The sequence below is a fragment of the Rhipicephalus sanguineus genome, chromosome 4 (assembly GCF_013339695.2).
Source record: "Rhipicephalus sanguineus isolate Rsan-2018 chromosome 4, BIME_Rsan_1.4, whole genome shotgun sequence".
Classification (NCBI taxonomy): Eukaryota; Metazoa; Arthropoda; class Arachnida; order Ixodida; family Ixodidae; genus Rhipicephalus; species Rhipicephalus sanguineus.
The window spans coordinates 18705964-18721810 of record NC_051179.1 but is presented as its reverse complement, the minus strand read 5'-3'; the positions used below and the strand labels follow the sequence as shown (position 1 = coordinate 18721810).

Genomic DNA, 15847 nt, shown 5'->3' with positions numbered 1-15847 from the left:
GGCCCCACTGGGTTGTACTCTCGCCCTTCCCTAACTCAGCGATGACCCTCTTCTTTTCGAGCTAGAGGTCCGTTTCACGCAAACTCTGTGATGCAGCGAATGAGTTCATTCGGAGCAGCGAGATGGATGGGCTCATCAGTCGTGATGGGGGAATGAGGAGGAGAAAAGGAAAAGAGAAAGAATGTGGATGGTCAGGCTGACCGAAAGAAACGAGTTGGAAAACCCCAGTATGTGCAGCAGGCGTACAGGGAGTGTACAAACTCTACGGATACGCCTCGCGGTACAACCCCAGCGCTCAGTTTAAGCTGCCGATTGCCTTAAGAGCGCTTGTCATGACACAAGCCTAAGTTAGATTGCTTAAATGAGCATTTTCGAATCGGTGAGGTTTCTTGCTATATGTCTTCTTTTCTTGTCTATTTATTATATTATCGGCATTATGGCTATTAGGCATTATTTGTTAGGTTGCCACAATCACTCGCAAGGCCTTTCGTCCACCAGCACACTGCTTCTTTTTATTTCTTTTTTCTTAAAGAGGCCCTGCAACACTTCTTGAACATAGTGTGGAAATGCTGCCGATGAGTAGTACTTGACAGATTCTAAATAAAATTGTGGCAGTTTATTCGTGTGGCAAAAAACTCCTATAGCGAGGTCATTCAATGATTACTGGGAAGGGTGTTGCAGGGCCTCTTGCAGCGTCAGCTAATTGCAATACTTTTTTTGTGTGTGAACGTGTTCGGCACTTCATCTCCAAGCTGCTACAAGACACGCTGAAGCAATCGACAGTAATATCGTATTGTCCATTGAGATACACCGTTTGAAAAGCTCAAGCGAAAGGTAAAAAATGAGAGCAAATAAACCGGGGAACGAAAGGTACGTTTTCAAACAGTTGGCCGCCTACCCCATGCCTCGTCTTTTTTCTCAACAGAGCGTCGTGATTCTCGCTACGATATAGGTGTAGTTCACGCGGGGAAGGTCGTCAGATGTCTAGCGGTTCTGCAGACGTCGAGCGAAGCCGTATCGGGTCCCAACTGTACCGTCGATCCGGGACCTCGGCCGAGCGGCCACATGTCACGTTCGGCGAGGAGTCGCGACTCGCGAACGTGACGCGGCACTTTGGTCGCGACAAGCAAGGGCTTCCGGCCCTCCTTCGCGTCGCCGCAGGGTGAAGGACCTCACGGGCGTTCTTGTCAGCGCAAGTGAGGTGGACGACACGAAGCTCACGCTGCCCTAAACACGGCGAGCGCAGGGGGACCGTTCTATAATCGAACGCGTTTCACGACGCGCGCTCAAGTTCATGATGCGTGCTGGCGTAGATTTTTGCCTCTTCGTCATCCCTCCCATGTGTAACTTCAAGCGCGCTCGTCCGGACGAAAAAAGAGTCAAACCGTACGACAAAATGTGTGACTATGTCGTTCTGGACGGATTCGAAATTTTTTTTTTTCCGGCAATCGATTCGCGGCGTATTAAACTCCGATACTAAGGTCATTCGATGATTACTTGGAATAGTGGCACATGACCCCTTTAAGGAGCGAAATCGCAATAAAATAAAAACGTCTTACAAGTCCCCCTCCCACTTCCCTCTAAACTAAATCAACAAAGAGAACTACTCTCAAGACAGTTACCCAAGAGTACTTTGCCTCGCGAGTACTGTACCTGGTCTCTTGACCACGCACTAATTAAACTGATTAGCAGACGCTACGTTCTGCAGCTTATCCGCTAACACGCGCCTAGGGGAAATAGCTGAAACGAAGCCCTTTGCAAGAAGTGAAATGCACGGGGTAGAAAATAGATGGAGCAAGTGTCGCGTCGCTTGCTCTTATGCACCCATGGGGAGCACTTTTTCAAGAAACGAGAACGGCTCAGAGCTAAGCTAAGAGTTGTCGCCGAGATCATCGCTGTTGTTATTTATTTATTTATTTATTTACGGCAGCCGTTTGCCGAGTAATGTTATCCTCCCTATTTATTCATTTTTTTTTGCCAGGAAAGGAGTCGTATTTCCGAATTTTTACAGAAACCGATACCCCGCATGGAGTAGTGCAAACACATACTGCGTATAACCTTTTTGCCACTTCCCGCGTCACAGCTTTACATTATAGGCACGAAGGGGCATACTGCTTTGCTCGAATTGCCTTTAACCGTTGAATAAACTGAAAAGAAGTGTATGTATGTATGTATGTATGTATGTATGTATGTATGTATGTATGTATGTATGTATGTATGTATGTATGTATGTATGTATGTATGTATGTATGTATGTATGTATGTATGTATGTATGTATGTATGTATGTATGTATGTATGTATGTATGTATGTATGTATGTATGTATGTATGTATGTATGTATGTATGTATGTATGTATGTATCACACTTCCCAGAAAGAAGCAAGCTTATGAAGCGCTACGTGATCGAGCTGTCCCGTATTGTGTGTCTTGTGCACACGTCCGCACGCGTCACCGCCCGAGAGGCCACGTTCGATTGACCCAGTCTCGCAGGAGCACGCAGTTCTTCGGGCGGAGAGGCGACGCGGTGCTAAATGTGCCCGGGGCCTCAGGACGCCGCGGCGTCGACATCTGTTCCGCTTGTTTAGAGAGCAGCGCCACGTTTGGGCTCAACAGACCGGCCGCCCTCCGGAGGACGGTGTTGGCGGTCGTCCAACGGGCCGAGTCCGACGTCGCGCCCGGAAGTCGTCCGAGTCTTTCCGGATGTCGCCGATGGTGGCCCTAATTTTTCTCGCGCTGGTCAATGGGCACATCGACTGAGTGAACGATGGGCGGCGTAATATTCCAGCGACCGTGGAGCGCCACGCTTTGCGACTGCTGTTTCTTGTCTAGGTTACTCAATCTTATATGGCATACATACGCTGCATTATACTGCACCGGCTACACTAAGTAGCTTTGGTTTTGCTGATGAAGAGCTGCAAACACTATACAAAAGAATGTTGTACATGCAACTGAAGTTATTAGGACAGATATCCGGTTCATTAAGAGTGATGGATGGAAAAAGCTGCCAAGTTGACAAAAGGTTATGTGGGGTCAAAATTATGAAAGCTGTAGGCGCAATATGGAATCAGCTTGCGCAAAACACGATAAATTCGAGATTATTAGGAGAGGCTTTCGTCCTGCTGTGCACTTAAAGTAGGATGAAGACAATGACGACGATTACGACGATGATCTGATGACGATCATGAGTTGATTGTTTCCTTATACGATTTAACACACAATCTTTCTGTTATAACAAGGTGAGATCAGTCAAGATTCTCGTTAACGCCGTTATATTTTACTATCGTAGCGACGTAATAGGCATGCATATGTGTACTTATTTCAGAGTTACAGATTGGCTGAACCCATCTCACTGTCTTCGACGACAGTTTCACGACCTTGCTTTAACTCGTCGGCCAAATTTCAACTCTTATTCTTTTTGTTTGGAGGTGAGACAGAAGGAAGGCAAGAAGTGCACTGTTAAGCATGATGCTTATGTTATTAAAGACGCGAGATTGTTACGAACACAGTAGGCCTGTTCGAATATCCTCGTCCTCCTCTTGTATTTCTGAGCGATAAATTTTCATAAGTGAACTTCTTTTTCTACATATGTAATTAAGCAGTCACAGAAATTGCACATATTGACGAAAAGTTGCTATTTAATTATGTTACTCAACTAGGCGTCTTCAGAGGTGAAGATTTACCTGCGTGTGCAATATCGTTCCTCCACTGAATGCTAAAAAAAGAAAAGAAAAACTCGCTAGAGTCGAAGACTGGGAGTGTTGGTACAGCATACTGAATGACGGATTGCGCAACACTGGCGGCACGCAAGACTGTGTGTGTTTCTCCCTCGTGTCCTTCCCGTCAATGTTTAAGAGTACAGAAGTCATTGTAGCGCGACAGATCATGGACAAAGGAGGGACAGGACACAACGAGCACTTGTGGTGTCCTGTCCTTTCTCTGTCCGTGTTCTTCCGCGCTGCAATGACTTTGTGCGTGCAAACAACTCGCCCAAGAAGAAATTTTGCATTGTTTACGAGCTTTCTTTTAAGAGCTCTCGCCTTCGTGTACGCCGATCAACTGCGACCTCGACGTGCCTTGAAGTCGGCCTCCCTATGCTACCGCGGACGCTGTTCCCACCGACTGCCCGGTCCACTGTCGAAAGCGGCCAAGGAGAGTCGATCAACAACGCTGCGTGCAGCCTACATACACAAATGGCGACGGGCCGTTCAGTAAAATAAACACGTTCGAGTTAACCTGCGTTGCAGGCGGCGTTGCGTTACCGCGAGAGACTGCCAGTCCGGCATTCGTAGTTGCAACCGGCGCTTAGAATAGCCGCGGCTAGTTTTGTTTTTCTGTCGTGTGTACTTAAGGACGGAAAGCTAGCAGCAAAATAAGCACGGCGGTAAATCATCGCTGACGTACGGCACGATATGCCTATAGCGTGGTAGGGCTGTAGTGTGCGTCGTCAGTGGGCTGCTGGGCTTTACAAATATCGTTGAAACAATCTACCGACGATTCAGTGGGAGCGATGTTCTCAAAACAAAACAGTTCCCATGATTCTGTAAAGCGTTCTTGCCTGTTATGCACGCAGGTTCGGCATGCGGCTCGCCGCACAGGTGACGTCTTGGATTACGTTCGACATCGCGTGCAGATTGGCTTGTCGACTGCTTAAAAGCTCATTTTATACATAATAAGGAAATCTCATTCCGCCTGGCGCACGACGCATTCTAGGAGGTTGAGCCCAGTGTCCTTTTGTGTCAGTCAGTTCATTTAGTCTGGCTATCCAATACGTTCTCATTGACAACCCTCGGTTAAACCCATGACGTGAAGGTGCTATGAACCAGTCTACCTTTGTAATGCACGATAAAGAAAAAAAAAACACCTCAGATCAGTTCAGCAGTCCCTTGGTACGCCGTGGTTTTAGATGACGAAAGGTGGTGCATGTTTAGCCAAAGCACGCGGAAGCGCCCGCTCTGCCCTTGAAACTTACGCTCGTTCTTTCTCCTCGTTATGCACCAAGATCAACGGTTGTGCATCAACGTCTAGCACGCTGTTTCGAGAGATATCAGTGGCGCGTCGCTCTCGAGCTTTGCCCAGCTTCTTGGTATCGTAAAACGACATGTAAGAACCAATCTCGCATGCTATGTAGGCTTAATGAAGTTTACTACGGGCGAAGCCCTGTAATACTTTGTAGAAAGGAAAGGTTTGAGATTCTCTTGTAAATGAAATGAAGTGTTTTAGGGGCGAAGCACCTTTGGGTGTAGACTTGTCGGCGTGTCATGTCGTCGTCACGGTAAATCAAGTCATCAAACTATGGTAAAAAACAAGTATAATTAGTCAAAACCCGCTCAAAATAAACTAACGTGATTTAAACTAATTGAAAATAAAGGAATAATCAAGATTTAATTGCAATAAATAACATAAATCTGGTAAATTCCGTCTCAAAATTGGTTTCAAATGCCAAGTTTTCTCGTGTAAAGTCTAGTTCTTAGCATGTTGCGGTGTGTAGCACGAAGACAATTTACGGAAAAACTGCCTCTCATTTGAATGATTAAAAGCGGTTAAGCGCAAGAGAGGGCGCCACCGCCTACGCGGGGGCGCGATTGCTCCTCCCACCGGCGCTTCTCGGGCTCCCAATTAGCGCGCGCCGTGTGGTGAGAGAGAGCGAACGGCGCGCGTTGGCTCAGGAAACGCCCATTAGCAGCGACATTGCTGCAGGAAACACCGGCGCACACTGCATGCTTTGCTTCTCCCCAGGTTTCACGTTAGTGGAGTTGTAGGCTGTGCTCTTGGCTAGACCACATTTTTTCTTTTTTTGATTACACGACAGCATGGACCTTAGTCATGTCAGCCGGCTCTAAGTTTGAGAGATAGTTCAATTGATTTTGGGGTACCCCCGATTCAATAGAATTTTTCAAAACATCAATGAGAAATTTGGACAAACTTCCTGAACGAGAAAGAAATTATGAAAAAAGCGTTCTTCTAGCTCTTCAGAAGAGAAGACAGAAAATAGACATAATCATCATCATTTCTTCTTCATGAGGAGCCATTAAACTATGAATATCTTTACGAGCGATGTTATGGCAAGCTAAACATCATAAGGTGCATGCGTAAAATGGATTCGTGAAATAGACAGAAATCAGTACTCATGCGCAATCGGAAAGGTGTACGTTTATAGTTACCTGATGTACGCCATACCTATGACAATCATGGTTTCGCATATATTGGGGTCTCCCTATCATAATCATGTATATAAGAAGTGCATTTTTACCTGTGCCTTGTATTCCCGGACAAAGGCCGGAAACCGGTCGATACGTTAGAAGAAAACATTATATATTCATATATACAACCAGCAGCTGTCGTCGGTGATTTCACTCCTTCCCTCTGCATCGTTCACCGCTGAAATTTAGAACTGCTTCTTACTTTTTTAAAGCGAAGCCTTAGATGCCTCATCAAACGCGAAAATTGACCGTCGGCGGCGTCAACACGAGAGATGCAAAAATAATCATCATGTGATGACGCCATCGCATGACGTCATTATGACGTCACAAACCGACAAAATTTGTGACGTCACTATGACGTCATATGATGACGTCGTCACATGACATTGTCAAAGTTGGGCCGATTAAAGTTGCGGAGGCAGTGCAAAACCGGAGGAGGTGTAGAAAGCTTTCGGAGGGGGGCTGGGGAGGATCATTACAGCGACTGAGAAGAAAAGAAGATGGCTTTCGCACCCGAGTCGTCTGAGAATTTCTTCAAACGTAACAACAACTCTGATGCAGCGGTTGTCGAGGAAAACGATTTCTCTGCTCCCGCGCGTAGTTACATAACAGGCGCCGAGCTAAAGCTTCCTCTCTGAAGAATCGTCTTTGTGTCTCTTTACGTGTCCGTTTCACCCTTGTTTTTTGACGCGCCCTGCCATAAGCTAAGCGCAACGAAGAGCGCAGAACGAGAAGTGCTGTCGGCGTGGACCACTCACCGCATCCGGTGATGGGATAGGTGGCCAGGAGCACTGGCTGCGGGCTTCCATCTGGTGGCCAGCACTCGATCTTGTTGCCCAGCGGCCCGAAGATGCTGCTGTTGCGCGCGATCTGCAGCTGAATCCACTTGCTGCTGCAGTTGCACGACAGCTTGTTGTCGCTGATCAGCCTGAGGAGGAGGAGGTGACACAGGTAAACTGCATGCGGGCGCTGCGCTGATCGCAAATTCTTCGTCACTGCGATGTGATGCCATAACGGGACGTGCTGAATAAGAGAATAAGAGACAGGTGGCGACGCGAGCAAGAGAGGCAGAGGAGGAGTAAAGGGAGGAGAAGAAAGAGAACTCCTCTTATATGACGAAGTATGTTTAATTAATAATTGTTGGCGTTTTACGTCCCAAATCCACGATATGATTATGATGGATGCCTTTGTGGAGGGCTCCGGAAATTTCGACCACCTGGGGTTCTTTAATGTGCACCTAAATCTAAGCACACGGGGATCGAAATGCGGCCGCCGCGGCCGGGATTCGATCCTGCGAACTTCGGCGCAGCAGTCGGTCACCATAACCACTAGACCAACGCGGCGGTAACAGGTATCTTTCCACGCAACTCGATAACTAATAGGGACATGATGCTATGCCTGTGAATGAAAGAAGGAATGAGGGAACGGGCGGAAGGACATGGAGGTTAGCCAGTTTTTAGACCGAATTGCTACCCTACGCTGGGGAAAGTGAGGAGGTGGAATGAAAGAGAATAGAAAAGAGACGCTACAAAACTTGTGTCCTTCCTCATGTTCACCACTTGCACTGAAATTTTTGTTTTGCCTCCAGTTCCATCTTATCGCAGAATATCTTAGAAGTGATATGTTTGTCCGCGGCTCACTTGAAGCCTGAAGGACATTTAAATTTCGATCTTGTTTCCGTCGCTTCAAATGTGTATATGATTGATTGAGTAGAGAGTTTAGATATCACCGTAAGGTTTATTTCGCTAAACGAAGCATTTAACGTACGGTCAGAAAAAAGATAGATAGATAGATAGATAGATAGATAGATAGATAGATAGATAGATAGATAGATAGATAGATAGATAGATAGATAGATAGATAGATAGATAGATAGATAGATAGATAGATAGATAGAAATATGTACTACGGGAGCATTTCAGTCCCTCTTAAATCTGTTTTTGCCCGTTATGCAACATAACAATCAAGAGGTTCAAAGTATACGTCTAGAGAATACGGTGACAACGACTTCACTGTTCAATCTAATTTAAACTACAACAAAAACTAATAAGAGGCACCGTAATTAGCGAAAACGCTGCTTCGAACAGGAGCGAGTGCTGATCGATCGACCTAAAATTTCCATTATATCACCGAAGGTAGCTGCAATTTAGATAAAGGATGCTCGACTCCCTGAAGGACACGGCCATGGGCTGTCCTAATGGAAATTACTTCCAGATAAATGATTTTCGACCAAGAACAGCGGAACCAACAAGAGCACAAAGCGAAATAGGCAAGAAAAAAAGTGGGGATAGACGAGTGAGTGAATTACTTTCGCTATCGTAAGCGGATGTTATTACCCAGGAGGGCTGGATCTAGTCCAGGCTTGGACAATTAATGTTCGCAGAGCAGCGCACGATGCACAGGCGCTGTGCTGTAAGCCTGATCTAACTGAAGAAAAAAATGAAAACGGTTGTCTGTAGTGAGATGAGTGGACTTTTTTTATTGCGGTAGCAATTATGTGGACACTCGCGCCGCATTTTGCCGTCGCCGTCGCCGTCATGTTCCGTATAAAGTACAAATCGATAACATCGCCTTGCGCGTCGTATGTTCTATGTGCGAGCGAAAACTTGCGGAGGCAGCATAAGGGCGCGGTTCATGCAGAGATGAAAGACGCCGGCCGGCTCCGTCGGGCGAAGGAGCATAAAGGGGTGCTGATGGCTGAGGGGGGAGGGGTGTTCTAAGTTACTCGGGCAGCAACTGCGAACTTTGATCAAAAGGGCGGGGTCGCACGCGCTATCTCGACAGACATCTGTAGACGGGTCCTACCCTCGTACTTGCTGCCCTTTGACTGCTTACTTTGCGTTGATGCGACAGACAGCACCAAAACAGCTTCGCTCCATGGAGCGACCGTATTCCTCTACGCCATCGTTTTGTAATGATACGCCAAATCAAATCCTAAAGGAGTTAGCTGCTAGCACGTATAACATTCCAATTTGTTGCTGTCACGTTCATTGCTTCCCCCTTGCGACAAAACTGCGACTTTTTCTATTTAATGATACAAGCTCCTTCCTACTTTTCTTCTACATACAGGCGAATTCGCGTTGGGATCAGTTTATGAGACAGATAACAGGTTGCTTGAAACCAGTCGAGGCAACCGATTAGGTTCGGTGGACCGGATGAACGCGTGAGAGGAACCATATGCGGCCCGGATATCGTATATTCCTCACGTCAGATTTAGTTCAAGGAAATGAGGCCGCTTATATGCGTCACCAAAAGTAAGACGACGGTAGACAGACATCTAAAGTGCATCTATAAAAATAAGCGTTCTTTATTTAGAGTTCTAAATGTGCTAATTAAAGATAATTAAAAATTCTTCTGGTGCTCTGGCGCTATTCACCACCCTTCACCGTGATCTACCAACAGGACCATTTCGCTGCTTTAGTGAACTTCATTTAATGTGATTTCGCAAGAGCATTCAGGGCTATTGCACTGAAGGTATGCGCAAGTGCATTTAACTCGGCAGTCCCTTAGGAATTTGTTGGAAAGAAAAACAGTTCTGAATGTTAAAGGCCAACCGGCTTCGGAAAAACCCGTGAACATTACTTACAGTTCTATAGTTTGTAGTCCCTCGATGGCAGTCCAGGCAATGGCTTCTATTTGGTTGAACCTCAGATCGCTGGAATGAAAAAAATAAGTACGAACGCCACAAAGTTTAAGAGTACGTCGCACCATCATGGAGAAAAAGTAATCATCATTCGGATGTGAGAATAAAAAGTCTGAAAGAACATACAATCCCAGTAATCATTGCGTAATGAACACACTAATTCAAAGGACGTTTTCACCGATTTAAATACGCAGTTCTACCTCAGGCTACGCGAAAGAAAATGGAGGCAACACAAATCCTTGGGTGTATGGTAGTGGCACTCGAACGTCGGTGTTCATGTTCTCTGGTATATTCCTTGGGCTGCCTTTGTGTCTCGTCGCACCACTGAAGCGGATCTCGGAAGCCACGTAAAAGGAGCGCGTGGTTGAGACCTGCTCCGCCAGGTTCCACAACAATCCCAGCTGCTCACAAGAAAACCGTCTGCTCGTTCAATAAGCTCATTCAAATAATTTTTATTAAATATCCTGACCATTAATTGTCCCTTATCGTAAGTAAACTTATGCTCTGATATCATATATGTATTCGATACGACTTGTAACTTGAATCAGAACTATCGATCCCGTACCAGTTTTATTTTTGAAATCCGGTTTCTGAATATTCTTAAAACAGGAAGTAAGCGCTCGACCGGGAGTGCTTGGAAGAGAAACAAGAGTGTCACACGTTGCTGGTGCCGCTAAAGAAAACAGAAAAAGAACGGTCAGTATGGTGGATGCTCTAGAGAGACCTGCACGTAATATATGTTTGAGACATGCAATAGAAGTCGGCGAAGGGCACGGCACGGCTGTAATTTACGTCGCGTCGCTGAAGCGGCAATAACTAGCGACTGAAGCCGTTTCTTTCCGCACGCACATTGTGAAACGGGACAGCTATTAATATGTAAGTGCCCGTGTTCATCGGAGAATGCTTTAATATGCGGTTACAAATGGTCCTTCGGCGGTTTCGTGACTGAAGAGCGTGTCCCGTTGACCCAGTCTGCGTGCTTCGCCTGCGCTCGTGCGAGCTTCTCTGTCGGTGTCTGCTTGCGATGTTGCAATGTCATTGTTTACTCGCATTCACGGCGCTTTTGATAGGTTGTTCTGCAGAGAGACACCGATGCAGAATTCGCCAGAAGCAGCTGACCTGATTTCATCTTTCTGTGACCTCTACCCTTCTGTTCTCCTTTGCATGCAACATAAACTTTACACGTTTTTCTCTTCAGTTAATTACGTTTTTAAGTAGAAAGTTCAAGATCAACACGCTAAAGTGCCCCTATTTACATATTATCACGAAGTGTCGGGTCGTGAAAAATCTAGGGCATTGGTGTTTACGTTTACTGTATACAAAATATAAGGCCAGTAGGAAAACGTTCACCGATCAATCTGGGAAAAAATAATAATTAAAACTGCAAAAGAAGGCTGAGTAAAAGGCTGGAAGCACCAACTCCGCCGGTAAGTCGCCAAAGAGCTTGGCCCTCGCACATATTGAATGCTGCATATAAATCTCAACAGTGGTCTGTGTTTATGCGAAATACGAATGCGCAAGCTTCCATCGGATGGGTTTTACGACCCAAACACTTAAGAGAATGAACTGTCTCTGCTATAGCTAGTTGACATTCAAAAGCACATTACAAAGATATAGTAAAAAGCACAAAGCGGAGGGAAAGAATATAAGAGTGACCTGGTTTTGTGTGCATGTGTGCGTTCGTGCGCTTGTCAACGCGCATGTTTTTATGTTTCTCATAAATTTCCTTCCGCGCTCTACTTGCACGCTCCTCAAATTTCGTTTTTTTCTTCTGGCCCTTGCCCGTTCACTTTCTTAGGCAGGACGGCTCTGTGCACAGACTAGCGAACAGATCCCGTTTACATTTCACGATACATACGTGGTTTTTAAATGCGAAGCATTTCTTAGCGAACCTCTGGCACTTTGAGCGTTTCTATCTATCTATCTATCTATCTATCTAGCCGCCTACGTCTGGGTGCTCTCATGATCGCCTCCTTAACTTGGTGTAAACTAAAATTTGCATGGGAAGGTAAGAGGATTTGACGAATATGACTGCCGGGTCATGACATGAATAACGTTAAAATCTTGTCGCGTACGTCGTCAAACCCTTTCCACTAGACACGTGTGGCACATACCCGTTTACCACGGGCTGCGGTGTACGGGTATGCGCCACAGGTGATTGACAGTTTATATCTACCCAGCAACGGCAAGAACAGACATTCCTAACTTAAATGCTGCAGCGTTCAGGAAAACCAACATCGGCAGCATTGACTCAACGAATGGAAAGAATGAAAATTAGGATTCCAGCAGGAATCGAACCCAAGCATTCTGCGTGGCAATCATGTATTCTACCACTGAGCCACGCCAGGTCTATAAACTGGTTTGGAAAAACAGCCTACGCAGGCGTAATATCGGTGCAACGTCAAATGTGGTTGTGGTGCTGGCTATCTAATTTTACAAGAAAGCAATAAACACTACATGATACTCCTACGATGTGTACTCCTACGATACAGGCGTCATATCAGATTAGTGTCTGTAGTTCCAGTGTTGGCTCCGCTTTTATAGCAGTCTAATAAACATTACGTTTGTATTACTATGATTCAGCAAGCTATATTGAAGCATTGTTCGACCCCAGAGGAATACATTAACGAAACTTACATATGATATCCACATCACCGCACCGTAAAGTGCACTTCGTCCACCAGAACGACGCGGTGTCCTCTTCATTTCTTACGAGGCTGGGCTGTGGCCTCATGCTGACCGAGGATGATGCCAGATTGATTGGCAGCCGCTTTGTAGACTAGGCTACTTAGGCCATATGCGCCCAGGTAGTCTACGAATACGACAAACACCATCCACTGATGTTGGTCTACGTAGCACTATCCAGGCCTACCAGCCTCGACGGCCTATACCTCACCAACGCGATGGGTGGCTTCAGGTTCCGACATGTCGCCGGCTCTGTCGACAGACAATTTGTCGACAAAATGACCGAGGAATCCACGAATTCCAACAGCTCTACTATACCACATACTTCACTACACATGGACTCCTCGTCATCACGATCACGACCGGATCCTATAACAAGTCATGACCAGCTGCTGGTGCTCACTGATCACGGTGATGATGCCCTTGTTCAAGGACTGTCAAGAACTTCCTGCACACATGCACACGGGTTCGTGAAACGTGTGTGCGTTCTCGGGATACGTATAAGCACTACATATCAGCTTACCGCTTCTGGTGTAGGTAATACCCACGTTGCCATTGGCAGCGTTACTCAACCGTAAACAACTGGTTATATAACACATATGCGGCTCTTCAACATATATATGTGCTATAAAATTTATACAAATCTTTAGCGTCATTTTGTAACGTGTCGCTCAATAAAAAAAGTTACGCCACTGTCACCTACCCGCCGCATGCTTCGCATAACATCGACCCCCACGGTACGTGGGATCTGCCGAATTTTTCTGACACACACTGAGAATGTGCCCATTAAATCTCGTTACTGGACTTCATACACGAAGCAAATTTATATGTGTATTTCTGAATAAATATTATGCCTAAGGGCAGACTTTCAAAAAAAAAAATCGCGGTGTTTTACCCACCTTATAAACGACCATTCCCATAATAAAAGTGAGACCCGGCGATAGACCCTAGTTTTCCATTAATTCACTAAAAGGTGAACATTACGAGAAGAAAAAAAAGAACATTGAGACGGACACTTTTAAAAGCGGTACTTTGGAGATTCCAACTAGGTAAACTTCCGTTGCTTTTAAACGGCCTATTCAGTTAGTGAATGGTCAACAGAACGCGCATTTTTCAAGAATTCAGTCCTGGATAAAGCTTACCAACACCGCATAATTCATCCTATACATCACCGTTCGTTCTATTTTGACAGAAAGAAGACATTGCAAAGTGAACTCTTGCAAGCGAGCTGTCCATTACCAAGTTGTTAAATGCGAAGCATTTCTTAGCAAACCAAAGACACTTTGAGCGTCTATCTATCTATCTATCTATCTATCTATCTATCTATCTATCTATCTATCTATCTATCTATCTATCTATCTATCTATCTATCTATCTATCTATCTATCTATCTATCTATCTATCTATCTATCTATCTATCTATCTATCTATCTATACGATGCGAAGCATTTGCTAAGAAATGCGAAGCATTTCTTAGCAAACCAAAGACACTTTGAGCGTTATCTATCTATCTATCTATCTATCTATCTATCTATCTATCTATCTATCTATCTATCTATCTATCTATCTATCTATCTATCTATCTATCTATCTATCTATCTATCTTTCCCCCTCACTCTCTCCACTTCCTCTCTCCCCTCTCCCTTTCCCATTTCCTCCCTCCCCTCCCCCTTCCCCTATCTATCTATCTATCTATCTATCTATCTATCTATCTATCTACACACACACACACAGATAGATAGATAGATAGATAGATAGATAGATAGATAGATTGCAAGCGAGCTGTCCATTACCAAGTTGTTAAATGCGAAGCATTTCTTAGCAAACCAAAGACACTTTTAGCGTCTATCTATCTATCTATCTATAGATAGATAGATAGATAGATAGATAGATAGATAGATAGATAGATAGATAGATAGATAGATAGATAGATAGATAGATAGATAGATAGATAGGGTGATCTCGTGATCGTCTCCTTAACTTGGTGTAGACCGAAATTGGTATGGGAGGGTAAGAGGGTTTGACGAATATGACTGTCTGATCACTGCATGAATAACGTGAAAATCCTGTCGCGTAGGTCTTCAGACCCTTTCCTCCAGACACGCGTGGCACATATTCGTATACCAGGGGCCGCGGTATGCGGCTATGCGCCACAGCTGATTTACAGTGTATATGTACCCAGGAACGGCGACAACAGACATTGGTAATTTAAATGCGAGAGCATTAAGGAAAACCGGCATCGGCAGCGTTGGCCCGACGAATATAAAGAATAAAAATCAGGATCCCAGCAGGAATCGAACCCAAACATTCTGCGTGGCAGGCAGGTTCTCTACCACAGAGCCACGCTACGTCTTGGAACTGCTTTGAAAAAAGACCCTATGCAGGCGTAATGCCGGTGCAACGACACTTGTAGTTGCAGCGCTGGCTCCCTCATTTTATAACAAAGCAATAAACATTACATACGTACTCATAGATACAGGCGTCATGTCGGGTTAACGTCAATTGTGGTTCCTGTGTTGGCTCCGCTTTTATAGCATTCTAATAAACATTACATTTGCATACCTATGATTCAGCAAGCTATATTCAAGCGTTGCTCGACCCCGGAGGAATGCGCTAACGAAAGTTGCGTATGATATTCACATCATCGCATCGTGATGTGCACTTCCCGATGCGATGCTCTAAAGTGAGTGCTGACGTTGCGTCGCACCATAAGTTACCCTTTAAACGCTAGTGTAGTCGACGTTCCTGGTAAGCCCACGATGTTCCCACAACTACAACATTTACAAAAACACGTCGATACACCTCGTAACGCTTGGCTCCAAACAAATAAAAAAAGCAGCACAGACAAATTATTCGCCGACTGCTTCACATGAAACTGATTCTCACAAGGCGTGGGATCTGCCGATTTTTTTCTTTTAGATGTGAAGCATCTTATAGCGGAGTTCAATCCGGTGGTGGTGGTGTGCGGCGTGACCACCCTTACTGCGCATGCGCAAGCCCTCTCTACACATCTCCTCTCCCTCTCCACTCCCCTCTCCCCACCCCCTCTCCACTTCTCATTCCCCTCCCCTTTCCCCTCACTCTCCCCACTTCCTCTCTCCCCTCTCCCTTTCCCATTTCCGCCCTCCCCTCTCTCCTTCCCCTCTCCCCCTCTCTCCCTTCTCCACTTTCCCTCTCCACTCCCCCTCTGAAACGCGGGCTCTACATGCCGAAACGCTGCTTCGCATCGCCTCATGGTCCCCTTTAGCGGGAGATGGTGTGATTTTATTTGTTTCAGTTTGCTATATGTTTTAGGGGCGAAGCTCCTTAAGGCGGCA

The 15847-nt window shown here is 45.5% G+C and overlaps 1 protein-coding gene across 3 annotated transcripts in view; it reads right to left on the bottom strand.

The window, feature by feature from the left end:
• Window positions 1-15847, bottom strand: part of LOC119389529 (high affinity nerve growth factor receptor) — a 139873-nt gene that overhangs the window by 24381 nt on the left and 99645 nt on the right. For all 3 annotated transcript variants that reach the window (XM_037656840.2, XM_037656842.2, XM_037656841.2), the window contains exons 4-5: window positions 9789-9857; window positions 6961-7130 (exon numbers count right to left, since the gene is read on the bottom strand). In XM_037656840.2, the coding sequence (XP_037512768.1) occupies window positions 6961-7130; window positions 9789-9857 (239 nt within the window). The remainder of the gene's footprint in view (window positions 1-6960; window positions 7131-9788; window positions 9858-15847) is intronic.